Raw genomic sequence first — 13,549 nt, 5'->3', positions numbered from 1 at the left:
TTTCTGTGTCTGGGTATCCTGCACAGAGCTCCCTCATTTTGAAATCTACTCGGATACTAAGAGCAGGGCCATAACAAATGGTTACCCAGACTGTACACTGCACACCTCCAGGGGGTGCCAGTCACATAGACTCTGATGAGAAAGACATCCCTAGTGTGCAGTGCACAACCTGTACACCCCTGCATGCTCTATCAGTTAACAATATCTACTAGCATCTACCATGGTGAGGCACTGTTCTAGCAATGGGGATACACCAATGAACAGAACAGACGAAATCCCTATCCACCAGGAGCCTGCATTCTAGTCGGGTGGAGGAGGAAGACAGACAATTAATGAATACATAGTTTATTAAATGGTGATAAGTGCTAGGGAGAACAGTTACGCAAGGTGAGAAAGAAATGGGGTCATAGCAATGAGGGGATTACTCTTTGAAATAAGGCTGGCAGAACGGTTTCACTAATACTTGGCAATTTTGAGCAGGAACCTGAGGACAGGAGGAAACAAGCTGTTCCTATGACTAAGGCAGGAGTACCGCAGACAGAGCAGAGAGCCTGCCCAAAGGCAGGAGCCTGGTTGGTATATTCAGGGGACGGCAAGAAGGGGTGTGGCTGGAGTGGGCTGAATGAAGGAGTGCCAGTCGAGAAATGAAATCAGAGTGGTTGGGGGTAGGAACTAGATCTCACAGGATCTAGACAGCCTTTATGAGGATTAGTCTTCACTCTGAGTGAGATGCCAAGTCGCTGGAAGGTCCTGAGTAGAGGAGTGGCATCATCTGATTAGACATTAAAAGGATCACTCTGTCTTTGAGCTAATTGTTTATAATGAAGGGTTATCTAAGGTCTAAACTATTTTCTCTAATCCTCTAGGAGTGTTTTTACTAAAATTAGCAATATAATTTTTTAAATTGTTTCCTTTTTCAAGCTGAGTTAGAATTCAAATGTTTAAGCAAATACATTAACTACTTGATGAAAGCAGTAAAAACTGAAACCTTTAGGCTTAATAAGCATTGAAGTTCATTCATTTATTCCTCGTGGATGGACTCAATTTGCAAAACAGTCCAGATATAATCCCTACCCATTACAGGAAAAAAGAACCCGAAAAGAAAAATCTCAAACATCTCAACTGTGAGGGAAGCTGTTTCATGGATTATAGTGATGTCAGAGACGGAGTCAGTTTGGTCAAGGTCTTAGCTACCAGGAAGTTGGTTGCTCATGAAACAATCTACATTTTGTCAAGTTAGCCTAACTTTTGGAACGCAACGTTCTAGAATGTAATCTTGCCTTCCTGAAAAAATTTCAACAATGTTCATTGTTCATAATAATACTGTAACTTAAAAAAAAAATCACAAATGCTTGCATGCCCTGTGATGTCACACACAATGCGAAGCAAGGCAACAGTTGCAAATAATGGACAAATGTCACCATAAGAACTCCGCTCTATTTTCTGAAATATCTTTTATAAAAGTGTTTACATACGCACAACTCTCTTTTCAAAGACTTCAGCAACTTTCTTTCCAAACAACCACAATTTGTTTACCATGATGTATACAAACAACTTATAACCCCCAAAACGGGATACCTTCGACCCATGATGACTTGTCTGTATACTGATAGGTCAACAGATGGCTTTCACAGTTACAAATACAAATAAATACCCCAAAGTGTTTTCAGAAACTATCTTATAACAAACAACAACAACAGTGATGTCTGCCCCAAACCTGATTTCTCCTAATTTCATGACTAATTTGCATGACTGTGGTATTACCACCCACACGGTGGATTCCGAAGAGTTGGATACATCTTGCCTTTAAGTCCAGTCATCAAAATCAATGGATCAGTTGTGCTAATTGACTTTATTATGAAAGGAAAGAACTCATATGGGCAGTCCCTAACATACCTGGCCCTCTGCTAGGCATCTGGCATATCTCAGGCCATTCAGTCCTTTCAGTAACCTTATGAAGCAAGTATATTATATCAATTGTACCTAAGAGGTACCTGAGGTTCAGGGAGGTGAAATAACTTGTTCTCAGGATTCATTCAAACCCAGGTCTGCCTGACTTCAAAGCCCTTGCCCCTTTTCTCTATCAGGGTATGCTAGTTCCACTGGGAACACTATCTTTTTTTATGTAACGTGAAATAAAATAAACATCCTCGTTACTATCATTGTCAATATTTTTCTTTTTAGCTAATATTCTTGAGTACATTTTGTGGCCAGGTCTGATTGTAAGGGCTTTGCAGTTATTGCTTGTATCCTGACCACAATCTTGCAAGGCGAATGTTCCAGCATGGGGCTGGGCACTGGGCATGCCTTAGCCAATTTCACTGGCGAACATCGCTGACGTGAGAATAAAGCTGAGAAGCGATAAATAACTCATCCAGGGCTAGGGAGTTGTTGAACAGGTTTTTAGACTTAGGTCCCTTTTACTCCAGTGCCTGTAGGCTTTTTTCACTTTCTTTTGAGCTGGATGATTTTTAAGACAGACAACATCATACTCAAATTAAATAACCTGAACTTTTACAATCCTAAAAGTGAACTGATAGCTTGAGGCACTAAGTAACTATGCTTAAACATTTGAAAACTGTTCTTTCAGGCCCTTCTTAAAGAGGTTTTTGAGTTTTCTTTTCAATTTGGTGTTAAATATTCTCATGGCTTGGTTCATGTTTTTACACTAAACATAATTATTCTTGATTCTTTCTCTGTGGACCAGAAGCATTAACCAACTGTGGTGCTGGCAAACCCACAGTGATGTGACGGACTGTAACGATCTGGAAGCTGATGTCCTGTTGATAACAAAGAAATACTTATCTTTTATAGGCCAAGAATATTTACTCCATATTTTTCTAACTACTTTCAAGAATATAAAGTTTCAAGGGGCTAAAATGGTGACATTTAATATGAAACATCCAACCAGAGAAGGTTTGAATTAATAAAAAGAAGGAAGAGCGGATGACCTGGGCAATGAATTTCTCATCTTTGACCTGTTGCCATTATCTTAAAGCATTTACATACTAATTTTTAATTTACATTTTGCTTTTTTAAGGGAATGTTTCCATTGGTGATAATCATAAAGATAAATACATACTTACTTTACTTTTTTGGACTAAAATCAAAATAATAAATTTTAGAATATGTTTATACCATTATTTAAAAAAAAAAAATCAAACCAGTTGCTGTTGAGTCGACCCTGACTCATGACAGCCCTATGTGCGTCAGAGTGCAATTACACTCCACGGTGTTTTCAACGGCTGATTTTTTGGAAGTAGCTCACCAGGTCGTTCTTCTGAGATGACTGTGGATGGACTCAAACCACCAAATCTTTCTGTTAGCAGCTGAGTGCACTAACCTGATGCATCCCTTAGGGACTCCTTATACCATTATAGTTTATATGAATTTTGATTTATCTGTTCACTTCTATTTTAGGCAAAGTGCTTTGTAATTTTAAAGTCTAGATAATAAATTTTTAGGACAAAAAGGGAATAAAATGACATAGTTATTGATGTAGATTACATATCTAATCTTCTTATTTTTCAAATTTTAACCTTTAAAAGACTTCTGTTGGGTTATAAACATGTTCTTTGACTTCTAATGTGTAGACAACTTTTCCCTTTACATATACTTAAATAAAAGATTTAAAGTCTTATATTTATGAGTTAAATCTTTGACTTGCAATTCTTATGGAGCCCTGGTGGCAAAGTGGTTAAGATCTACGGCTGCTAACCAAAAGGTTGGCAGTTTGAATCCACCAGCTGCTCCTTAGAAACCCTATAGGGCAGTTCTACTCTGTCCTATAGGGTCTCTATGAGTCAGAATGGACTTGACAGCAACAGAGTTTTTTTAATAATTCTTATAAGACATATTTTGTCTTACAAGATGAACTTTTCCCCAAAGACATACCCATTCCCTTCAAAATCCAAGAACAGGCTAAGGTCACTATCATGTGAACTCACAACACTATGTTTTCCCAAATCATACACCAACAGTACAGATCAACATTTTTTTTTTTTTTTGGGTAAACTTGTTTAAATGAAGTCTTACAAAGATTTAAACATTAAACTCTTTTTAGCTATGTATTTTACTTATCTCTATTAAAAACAATGTCATCATGACCTAAGGACTGTTCTAGATAATCTGGGATTTATAGCACTATAATTTTTGGGTTAAATAAGCCTCCCAGAATTGTGGGCTAAATTGTCCCGCTTCCTTCAACCAGATCTTTCATTATGATTCCCCCACCTCTTCAAGTCCGAACTGTACCCAACTTTAGTATCCACCTCTGGTGCCAAGAACGCTGAAAACACTCCTTGAAACCGTCAGCTGGAAGCCAGCTCTCTCGTACGTGGACTCCCATAGAAGTCTTCTCTCGATTCCTCCCTGAAGGAAGGCACTTGTCTCTTTCTATCTTGTACTACAGTATTAGCTCGTGCTGTATTTTCTCTACCAGACATAAGCTCATCAAGGGCGCAATCTGAATCACATTAGTTTCTGGTACGTAATTTACACATAGTAGGCTTTCAAGGAGTACTGAGTATATGTTCAACAATTTCTGTTAGCCATGACAAATTTTCAGAGAAAACGAAAAACTTATTCAGAAATAGTTTAGGCAACTCTTGCTCAAGAAAGAAAACCACAGAATAAATAATGCTTCAAGAGGTGAGTCAGGGTAAGCGGCACATAAAAGTAACAGATTCAATTTCTTCACCTTTATATAACCTCCAGAAGATCAAACATTCATAAAATATTTATCTTCTGTTGTCACAAGGCAGACTTTGATTTAAACTCTTGGGTACACGAATGTCATGCCAGACCAGAAATACACCATCATGTATTTTTAATTTAAACATGGACGTGTAAAGAATTTATAAATGCCTGATACATTAAAAAAAATTTGAGTGAAAATCTCCCAATAGTTACTACAAACAGGAAAACAGAATCTAAAAGCTACTGTTAAACTTCCGTAAGAAGTACAATGAAAAACATTCTGTTTGAAAGTCCCATGTGGCATTGAAATGACATGTTAAGATACATTCTCTTACCTTCAGGGAATCAAAGCAGGCAATTACTCTTCCGTTTTCAACCTGGCAACTTTTTGGGGGGTGAGCAAATTTGCACTCCTCATCAGAGCGTGAGCACGTTCCTCTTTGAAACTGTCTGCATACTTCTAACGTCAGCCATTTTGTATCTCTGACGGGGGCAACGTTCAAAGCCATGGTGAAAAAGTTAATCGAATTTTGTTAGTTTCTGTTAAATGATGATATCAACCCAACTTCCAATAATTCCAAAACTACTGTTGTGAACAATCCCACATGTAAGTCTTAAGGTAAGCGATAAATTGCTTAATGAAGTCCAATCCAGAAAGCCGAGTGAGAAGAGAATTTATTGACGGGTGTCACTCGTCAATCAATATGTCCCACTTGAAGACAGGGGGCCACAATAAAAGCACATTCAGTGTCATCTCTGGCTGTAAGCGTCCGTGTCTCTTGACTGTTTTGCAGACACAACTGGTTTTAATAAAGTGACTTCAATATGGCACTCACTCCTTTGGAGAATATTTAGTTCTGAGGCTTACAGCTATTGACAATGCTAGAGTATAAGCCACTCAGATGTTCATATTTTAGCAGGATTTTTTTTTCCTTCTACACTTTTCAATTTTGAATCAAGCAATTGGCAAAGTCAAACAAGTGAGGTATCTTCGTCCACTCGTAAGGGTCAGGATACTGTGTGTTGACAGAAAAACAAGATTTGAACCCACAAAGAGCCACCAGGCTGCAGTTTCTGGTACAAGTGACTTTACACAGGCACGTTTAAATCATAAACCTGCAAAACACAAATAAAATATCAGTTTATACCCAAACTCAATAGAATCAACACATTAACAATTATTGAGTCCTTACCTAGAATTTGCAAAAGTGCAGTTTAGTTCTTGGAGTATAGTGAGAAAAGACAGGCATTAAAAAAGAAAAAAAACCCACGGGAATATGCAACAGAAACTGTATTGCAGAAATAATCTAGGCAGCAGTCCCAAAGTGAGGGTGACTCAAACAGATGAGTGGGGTAGACACAATAATTAGGCATTCTGAAACAATTCAATCTAATGTGCTTAATCACCAAAACAATGTATCAGAACTGTGGTTTCCAATTAATTTCACATTTAGGCCATTGATTTTGTTGGAAGTAGTATAAACAATTATTTGAGATGTGTCTCTCCTATATAATAAAGATATTGTCATTTTTGGATGAAATGTGAGCTCCATATTCTTTACTCTTTTCTAGTTTACTTGGACTTGGAGAGGGCTAGGTAGGAGCCCCTGAAATGTATTCTCAGATCTCTTAATGCTGCCTCTCTACTGTTATTTGACACAGTGGCTGCAACAATGGGCTCACACGTAGCAGTGATTTAGGATGGTGCAGGACTCGGCAGTGTTTTGTTCTGTCGTGCGTGCACAGGGTCGCTATGAGTTGGAACTGATTTGACCGCACCTAACAACCCTGTTATTACCAGAGGAGCACTGGCGCAGTGGTTAAAGCGCTCAGCTGCGAACTGAAACGTCAGTGGTGCAAACCCACCAGACACTCCAAGGGGAAATATGTGACAGTCTGCTCCCATAAAGATTTAACCTTGGAAACCCTAGGGGGCAGTTCTACTCTGTCCTATAGGGTTACTATGAGTTGGAATCCACTCCATGGCAGTGGGTTTGGTTTTTTGGTTTGACTGTTATTATTTGCTTAAAGTTAGTTTTCTCCTATAAGACTGTGAGCATATAAGGATTCTTTGTATTTTTCACTTCTTTATCCCTAGTGCCGTAGTTTATGGCATCAACCAGGGCCTCAAAAAACATGCATTGAATAAATGAGTCATTCATCTATTTAACTGATGACTGACTAAATGAATGAATGCAAGCTAGCATTAGTTTAGTTTAGTTTTTAACTGGGTCACACAATCTAAAAATTCTCTGTTCTGTGGAATGCTGGAGGTAAGTCACTTGTCTACAACAAAAATATAACTAGTGAATTCAGATTGTTGACATAAAACACATGTATCTTCACGTGATCGCCATGAGTCGGAATCAACTCCACAGCGACTAACAAAAACAACAAGTTTCTTTTCATTTTTTCCAGGATTATGAAATTATTAGAACATTAACATTTATCATTACCGAATCAAGCGTCACTAAAGCACAAAATACCAGCAGTTTATCATTTTCATAAATTGTATATGCCACAAGCTACCTTCGATACTTGTTTAGCTTTGATGTCCTAAAAAAAATTAAAAACGGAAGAAAAGGACTACTAGAGGTAGATGATTTAAAACCAACATGTATCAAGTATGTTCAGGGTGCAACAATTCTTAAGCACAAGTGAAAAAGTGGATCCCACAATCCATTAAGTTCAGTTCACTCCGAGTTCCCAAACTCACTGCTGTCAAGTCAATGAGTCTCATTCGTAGAGACCCTCTAGGCAGACTGGAACTGCCCCATAGGGTTTCCTACGCTGTGATCTTTATGGAAGCAGACTGCCACCTCTTTCTCCTGCAGAATGGCTGGTGGGTTTGAATCTCCAACCTTCCAGTTAGCAGAAGAGCACTTATCCACTGTGCCACCAGGGCTCCGTAACTCCCGGTTAAACTAGGTCAAACAGGCGTTTTCAATAGGGCTTTTGTCAGCCTTGAATGCACAGTGGTGCCTGGTGAGTCTCTAAGAGGGGCAGGGCTGCCATAGCGTCTCTCAAGCTTATCTGATCATGGAACACTTATTTAGCAGGACATCTCTTGGGACTGGTGGGAAATGCTACTTCATCCCAATAATTCTTGTGCTTGTTTGTAAAAGTGTTTGTACGGGTTGTAACTGTGTGCATTTCAGGGAATTGGCAGGCTTGAGAGCCAGGACACATACATAAGTTCAATTATACACCGTTTGAGGCAGGCAGGCAGGCTCCTACTTGCATCTTTGGCAGCGTTGGGCTCACAGCAGCTAAAATCAACTGGCTTAAGTTAAGGCGTTTAAGAAAATGAGTTTAATAACCAAATTTACTCTGGGTCAGGTTTCATAGACCAGCCTGGACCTGCAGCCTCATTACCTCAACCCCCACCTCGAAGCCAGTGAGAACAAAGGGTGAGGGAAGCAAGGGACAAGGCAACATTTCTATCCACTTATTCAGCCGACGAGGCACTAATAACAAGGAGATTTAAATTATGGGTGGAACACATTTAGTTCACATGTGCAAATGATTTTATAGAGCTCCTGACTCCTGACTGGCCTGAGCTAGGCTACAGGATAACAAAGATGAGGGAGATGTCCATTGTCAAAGGCAGTACAGTCTCTCTCAAGACTTCATGTGCAGGAAAAGAAAAAGGAAATATGGATTTACGCGTAGATAACATATGAATAATTACTCAAGTATCCCTAAAAACCATGTAGAAGCCATGCTTGCAATCCAGTCCAGTGAATGGCGCATGCTTTTGCTTATAACTTTAGATTAAAAGAGTTTTTGTTTTGTTTTTCTCCCCTAGAAGCCCTGGTAGCTCAGTGATTACACGCTCGGCTGATAACTAAAAGGTCAGCAGTTCTAACCCACCAGTCGCTCTGTGGGAGAAAGATATGGCAGCCTGCTTCTACAAAGAGTACAGCCTTGGAAACCCTAGGAGGCAGTTCTACTCTGTCCTGCAGGGTCACTATAGAACCGCTATGAGTTAGAATCAACTCAACAGCAACGGGTGAAAATCCAACCAGAATTTAGATGTTCAGACACCACAAAAAAAAAAAACAAACTTGCTCTTAAAATTAGGAGTGACCACGCTTTCCGACTGCAGAGTCACAGATGAGTCAAAATGATCCAGAATGAAAGGAGTGTGCAAACTTTATAAACACCCTGCTGTCGTCTTGTCAGATGCCATCCATCGAGTCAGCCCCCACCTCCTGGCGACCCTATGTACAATGGGACAAAAAAACGCTGCCCTGTCCTGGGCCACCCCCATGACCACTTTCGGACCGGACCGCTATGATCCATTGTGGGTTTTCACTGGCTGATTTTTCAGAAGTAGATCACCAGGCCTTTCTTCTTAGCCTATCTTAGTCTAGAAGCTCCGATCAAACCTGTTCAGCACCATTGCAGCATGCAAGCCTCCACTGACAGACGGGTGGTGGCTGCACTTGAGCTACACTGCAGATGCTGAACCCGGGTCTCCCCATGGAAAGTGAGACTTCCACCCGTGAACCACCACTGCTAATCCACTCTTTCTCCCAGTTTGTTTTCTGTTGCTAGTCTAAAAGTGGTCCAGCTACTGTTATCAGAGGCACTGTCTCCTTTGGGCAACTACAACCTCCACTTTCTGGAGTGGGTATGGAGAGGTGGCTGTTGGAACCAGGTAGAGAAAGGAGACTTGAACTACATTAGGCTGAGTCCACCAAAGGAGGCAAGCAATGGTGGGCAGCAGGAGAAGGTAAGGATGGAGAAGACCAATGTTCAACATGGCTGAAATATGCTGCATACAGACCTAGTCAGTCATATTAGATCTACAGGGCCGCAAGCACCTGGGAGCTGGGGTGTTAGGACTGCATTGTTCAATACAGGAGCCACCAGCCCCGTGTGCCTACTGAACATTCGGAATGTGGCTAGTGCCACTAACTAAAGTTAAAATTTTTAATTAATTTAAATTTAACTTAAAAACAAATCCTTGATTCAGTTATTGGAAAGCTTTTAAGTATGATTGGACCACCCTGAATACACAATTCTTCTTTATCACTTCTATATTTTTATGAAATCTAAATACAGATCAAGTACTGCCAATGAAAATTTTGCATCCAAACTGAGACATGCTGTAAGTGTGAAATACACACTGATTTCAAAGACTTAGGATGGAAAAAAGGAATTAAAAGTTCCTCCTTAGTATTATTTCATACTGGTTATACGTTGAATTGATAATATTTTGAATAGATGTTATTAGATATTATTATTAAAATTAATTGTGCCTGCTTCTTTTTGCCACTAGAAAATTAAAAACTATATATTGGTGAAGGGAAAGACAGCACACAATATAAGGGAAGTCAGCACAACTTGACCAGGGCAAAGCCATAGAAGCTTCCTAGACATACCCAAACACCTTCGGGGACCAAGTGGATGGGGCGGAGGGCTGGGAACCATGGTCTCGGGGGACATCTAGGTCAATTGGCACGACATAGTTCATAAAGAAAATGTTCTACATCCTACTTCGGTGAGTACCATCTGGGATCTTAAAAGTTCACAAGTGGCCATCTAAGATGCATCTATTGGTCCCATCATGCCTGGAGCAAAGGAGAATGAAAAAAACCAAAGACCCAAGGAAAATATTAGACCAGAGGACTGACAGACCACATGAACTACAGCCTCTACCAGCCTGAGGCCAGAAGAACTAGATGGTGCCCGGCTACTACCACCACTGACCGTTCTGATAGGGATCACAATAGATCGTCCCGGATAGAGCGGGAGAAAGATGGAGAACAAAATTCAAATTCACACACAAAAAAAGACCAGACTTACTGGTCTGACAGAGACTGGAGGAACCCCCGAGACAATGGCCCCCAGATACCCTTCTAACTCAGAACTGAAGCCACTCCCAAAGTCCACCTTTCAGCCAAAGATTAGACAGGTCTACAAAACAAACAATAACACACGTGAGAAATGTGCTTCTTAGTTCAATCAATAAATGAGCAACACCTGCCCAAAAGCAAAGATGAGAAGGCAGGAAGGGACAGAGAAAACTGGACAAACGGACACGGGGAACACGGAGTGGAAAGGGGGAGCACGCTGACACATTTCAGGGATTGCAACTAATGTCACAAAGCAATGTGTGGATAAAATTTTGAATGAGAAACTAATTTGTGCTGTAAACTGTCACTAAAGTACAATAAAATTTTTAAAAAATTATATATGTAAGTGGCTCATGTTATGTTTCTACCGGACGATGCCAACTTAGGGGATTTTGCACGTCTCCTATCAGCCAACACAGAACTTGGTGGAATGGTGGAAATACCCTGTCCTCAGGGCCAGCTTCGGATCCTTGTTTGTCAAGGTCCCTAGCCACGTGACCTTGGGTAAGTCACTTACTTTCCCTGAGACCGAGTTTCTTCATCTGTAAAAGGTTGATAACAGACCCTGCCTACTTTTCAGGGTTGCTACCACAAAGGCCAAATTCCAGGGGAAATATAAAAGTGCTTTGTAAACAGGTGGGTGCTGTCCAAATGCGAGGCGACAGAAGGAGGAGTTGCTCTATATTTATTGAATAAAGCCACTTTCAGGCTTTTTCTCCGCCTGCAGTCGTCCTAGATCAACGACCAGGACTGTATCTGCGGTGGATCCGTACAGCTACAAACTGTGAGCGCAGGGAGATGCCAGGGTCAGAAGGCCTGCACGAGGCACTCAAGGCACTGCACTCACGGCCACGTATCTGGAGCAGCCCCACTTCTCAGACCACCTTATTTTGCAGCCGAAGGGAACCCACAGAGAAGCTTCGCTAGCAATCCTGCGGCTTCACTACAAAGGCCTGAAGCCTGCTTCCTTCCTCCCAGCTGCTACTAACCCAGAAGGGAAGCGAAGACCTTTAGGGCCCTTTACGGTCACACTGGGTGTGAAGAGGAGCCCAAACACTCCGGCAGATTTGTTTGTTTTCAATTGTGCTTTAGGTGAAAGTTTACAGCTCAAGTTAATTTCCCATAAAAAATTTATACACATGGTGTTTTGGGCATGAGTTGCAATCCCCACAATATGACAGCACACTCCTCCATTCCACCCCAGGTTCCCTGTGTCCATTCAACCAGTTCCTGTCCCTTCTTGCCTTCTCATTCTGCCTCCAAACAGGAGCTGCCCATTTGACCTCGTGTATCTGATTGAACTAAGAAGCCCACTCCTCACGTGTATTATTTTTTGTTTTATAGTCGAGTTTAATCTTTGTCTGAAGAGTGGGCTTCGGGAATGGTTTCAGTTCTGGGTTAACAGAGTGTCCAGGGGCCATAGTTTCGGGGGTTCTTCCAGTCTCTGTCAAACCATTATGTCTGGTCTTTTTACGTGAATTTGAGTTCTGCTCCGCACTTTTCTTCCGCTCCGTCCCAGACTCTCTGTTGTGTTCCCTGTCTGGGCGGTCACTGTTGGTAGAGTCTGGCAGCTTTGACAGAGTGCCTACATCCCTCGAGGGCACAGCCCTTGTTCTAGTGCCGTGTGTGATCCTGGAGGAAGGGGTGGCACTTTCTACTTCATCCGTCCAGAGGGGCGCCTGTTAAACACGTATCTGTCTGAAGAGGGTACCTCCTTCTAATTCTCCAATAGCCCCAATTGTGCCCACATTGGCCCTGATGATGCGCAAGGCGCCACTCCCCTTTTCCAGGAGTTCCTGGGCTGCCCTTGGGAGCAGGGTCTCCTGCCCACACTACTTCCCGGTTCTTCCTGTGTAAGCCTCTATCAGTACATGCTAGTGCTTCCATTTTCCTCACTGCTTTTTGACTGGGGCTTTAGTTTTACTTCCAAGTTCCCAAACAATTTTCCTTCTAATTAGCTCCTACGAGAGCCGAAACTAAGCAAGATTCTGAAGTAGTTGGCTGTAATTATTTCTCTAGTTTCTTCTTTGGCATATGCTCTTCCTCATCCGCCTTAGGTACTGGAAACCTCAGGTGCTCTCCCCATGATGGTTAAGGTTGTGTGTCAGCTTGGCTGGGCCATGATTCTCAGCGGTTTGGCAGTTACGATGTACTTTGGCAGTTACGCAACGAGGTAATCACCTCCGTGATGAGATCTGATATAATGCAATCACCTGCATGATGAGATCTGCTATAAGTAGCCAATTAGTTGAAAGGGAGTTTCCTTGGAGTTGTGGCCTGCATCCAATATATATGGATTTTCTGGCAAAGTTCACTGGCTTTTGCTCTGCTCTGGATCCTGCATCCGGCTCGTCATCTTCTGACCTCTCGTTCTAGGGACTTGAGCCAGCAGCCTGCCATCTTACCTGCCAATCTTGGATTCGTCAGCCTCTGCAGCCCATGAGCCAGCGGCCTGCCGTCTGACCTGCTGATCTTGAGTTCATCAGCCCCTGCAGCTACATGAGTCAGGAGAAGCCTCCAGCCTGACGCTTGACCCATGGACTAGGGACTTGCCAGCCTCTACAACTGAATGAGCCACTTCCTTGAGATAAATCTATGTATATGTATATGTGTATATGTACATGTATATGTAAATATGTGTGTATATGTACATATACATGTATATGTGTACATGTACATGTACATGTATATATGTGTATATGTATATATATGTGTATACGTACATGTATATATGTGTATATGTATATATAGGTGTGTATATCTATATATATGTGTATACGTACATGTATATATGTGTATACGTACATGTATATATGTGTATATGTATATGTATATATAGGTGTGTATATGTATATATATGTACATGTATATATGTGTGTATATGTATGTGTATATGTACATGTATATGTATATGTGTGTGTGTGTATATATGTATATGTATATGTGGATCTCTATCTCTGTCTCTATATAAATGCTTCACTGGTTTT

At 41.2% G+C, this 13,549-nt stretch overlaps 1 protein-coding gene across 3 annotated transcripts in view; it reads right to left on the bottom strand.

Annotated features, from left to right (window-relative positions):
* The window catches only part of MBNL2 (muscleblind like splicing regulator 2), a 194,493-nt gene that overhangs the window by 125,695 nt on the left and 55,249 nt on the right, over positions 1-13,549 (bottom strand). For all 3 annotated transcript variants that reach the window (XM_023740312.1, XM_023740313.1, XM_004386014.2), the window contains exon 2: positions 5,034-5,814. In XM_023740312.1, the coding sequence (XP_023596080.1) occupies positions 5,034-5,207 (174 nt within the window). In that variant the 5' untranslated portion in view covers positions 5,208-5,814. The remainder of the gene's footprint in view (positions 1-5,033; positions 5,815-13,549) is intronic.

The sequence above is a fragment of the Trichechus manatus genome, unplaced genomic scaffold (assembly GCF_000243295.1).
Source record: "Trichechus manatus latirostris isolate Lorelei unplaced genomic scaffold, TriManLat1.0 scaffold00153, whole genome shotgun sequence".
NCBI lineage: Eukaryota > Metazoa > Chordata > Mammalia > Sirenia > Trichechidae > Trichechus > Trichechus manatus.
The sequence above is the reverse complement of the archived record's forward strand: the minus strand, read 5'-3'. Positions and strand labels throughout refer to the sequence as shown.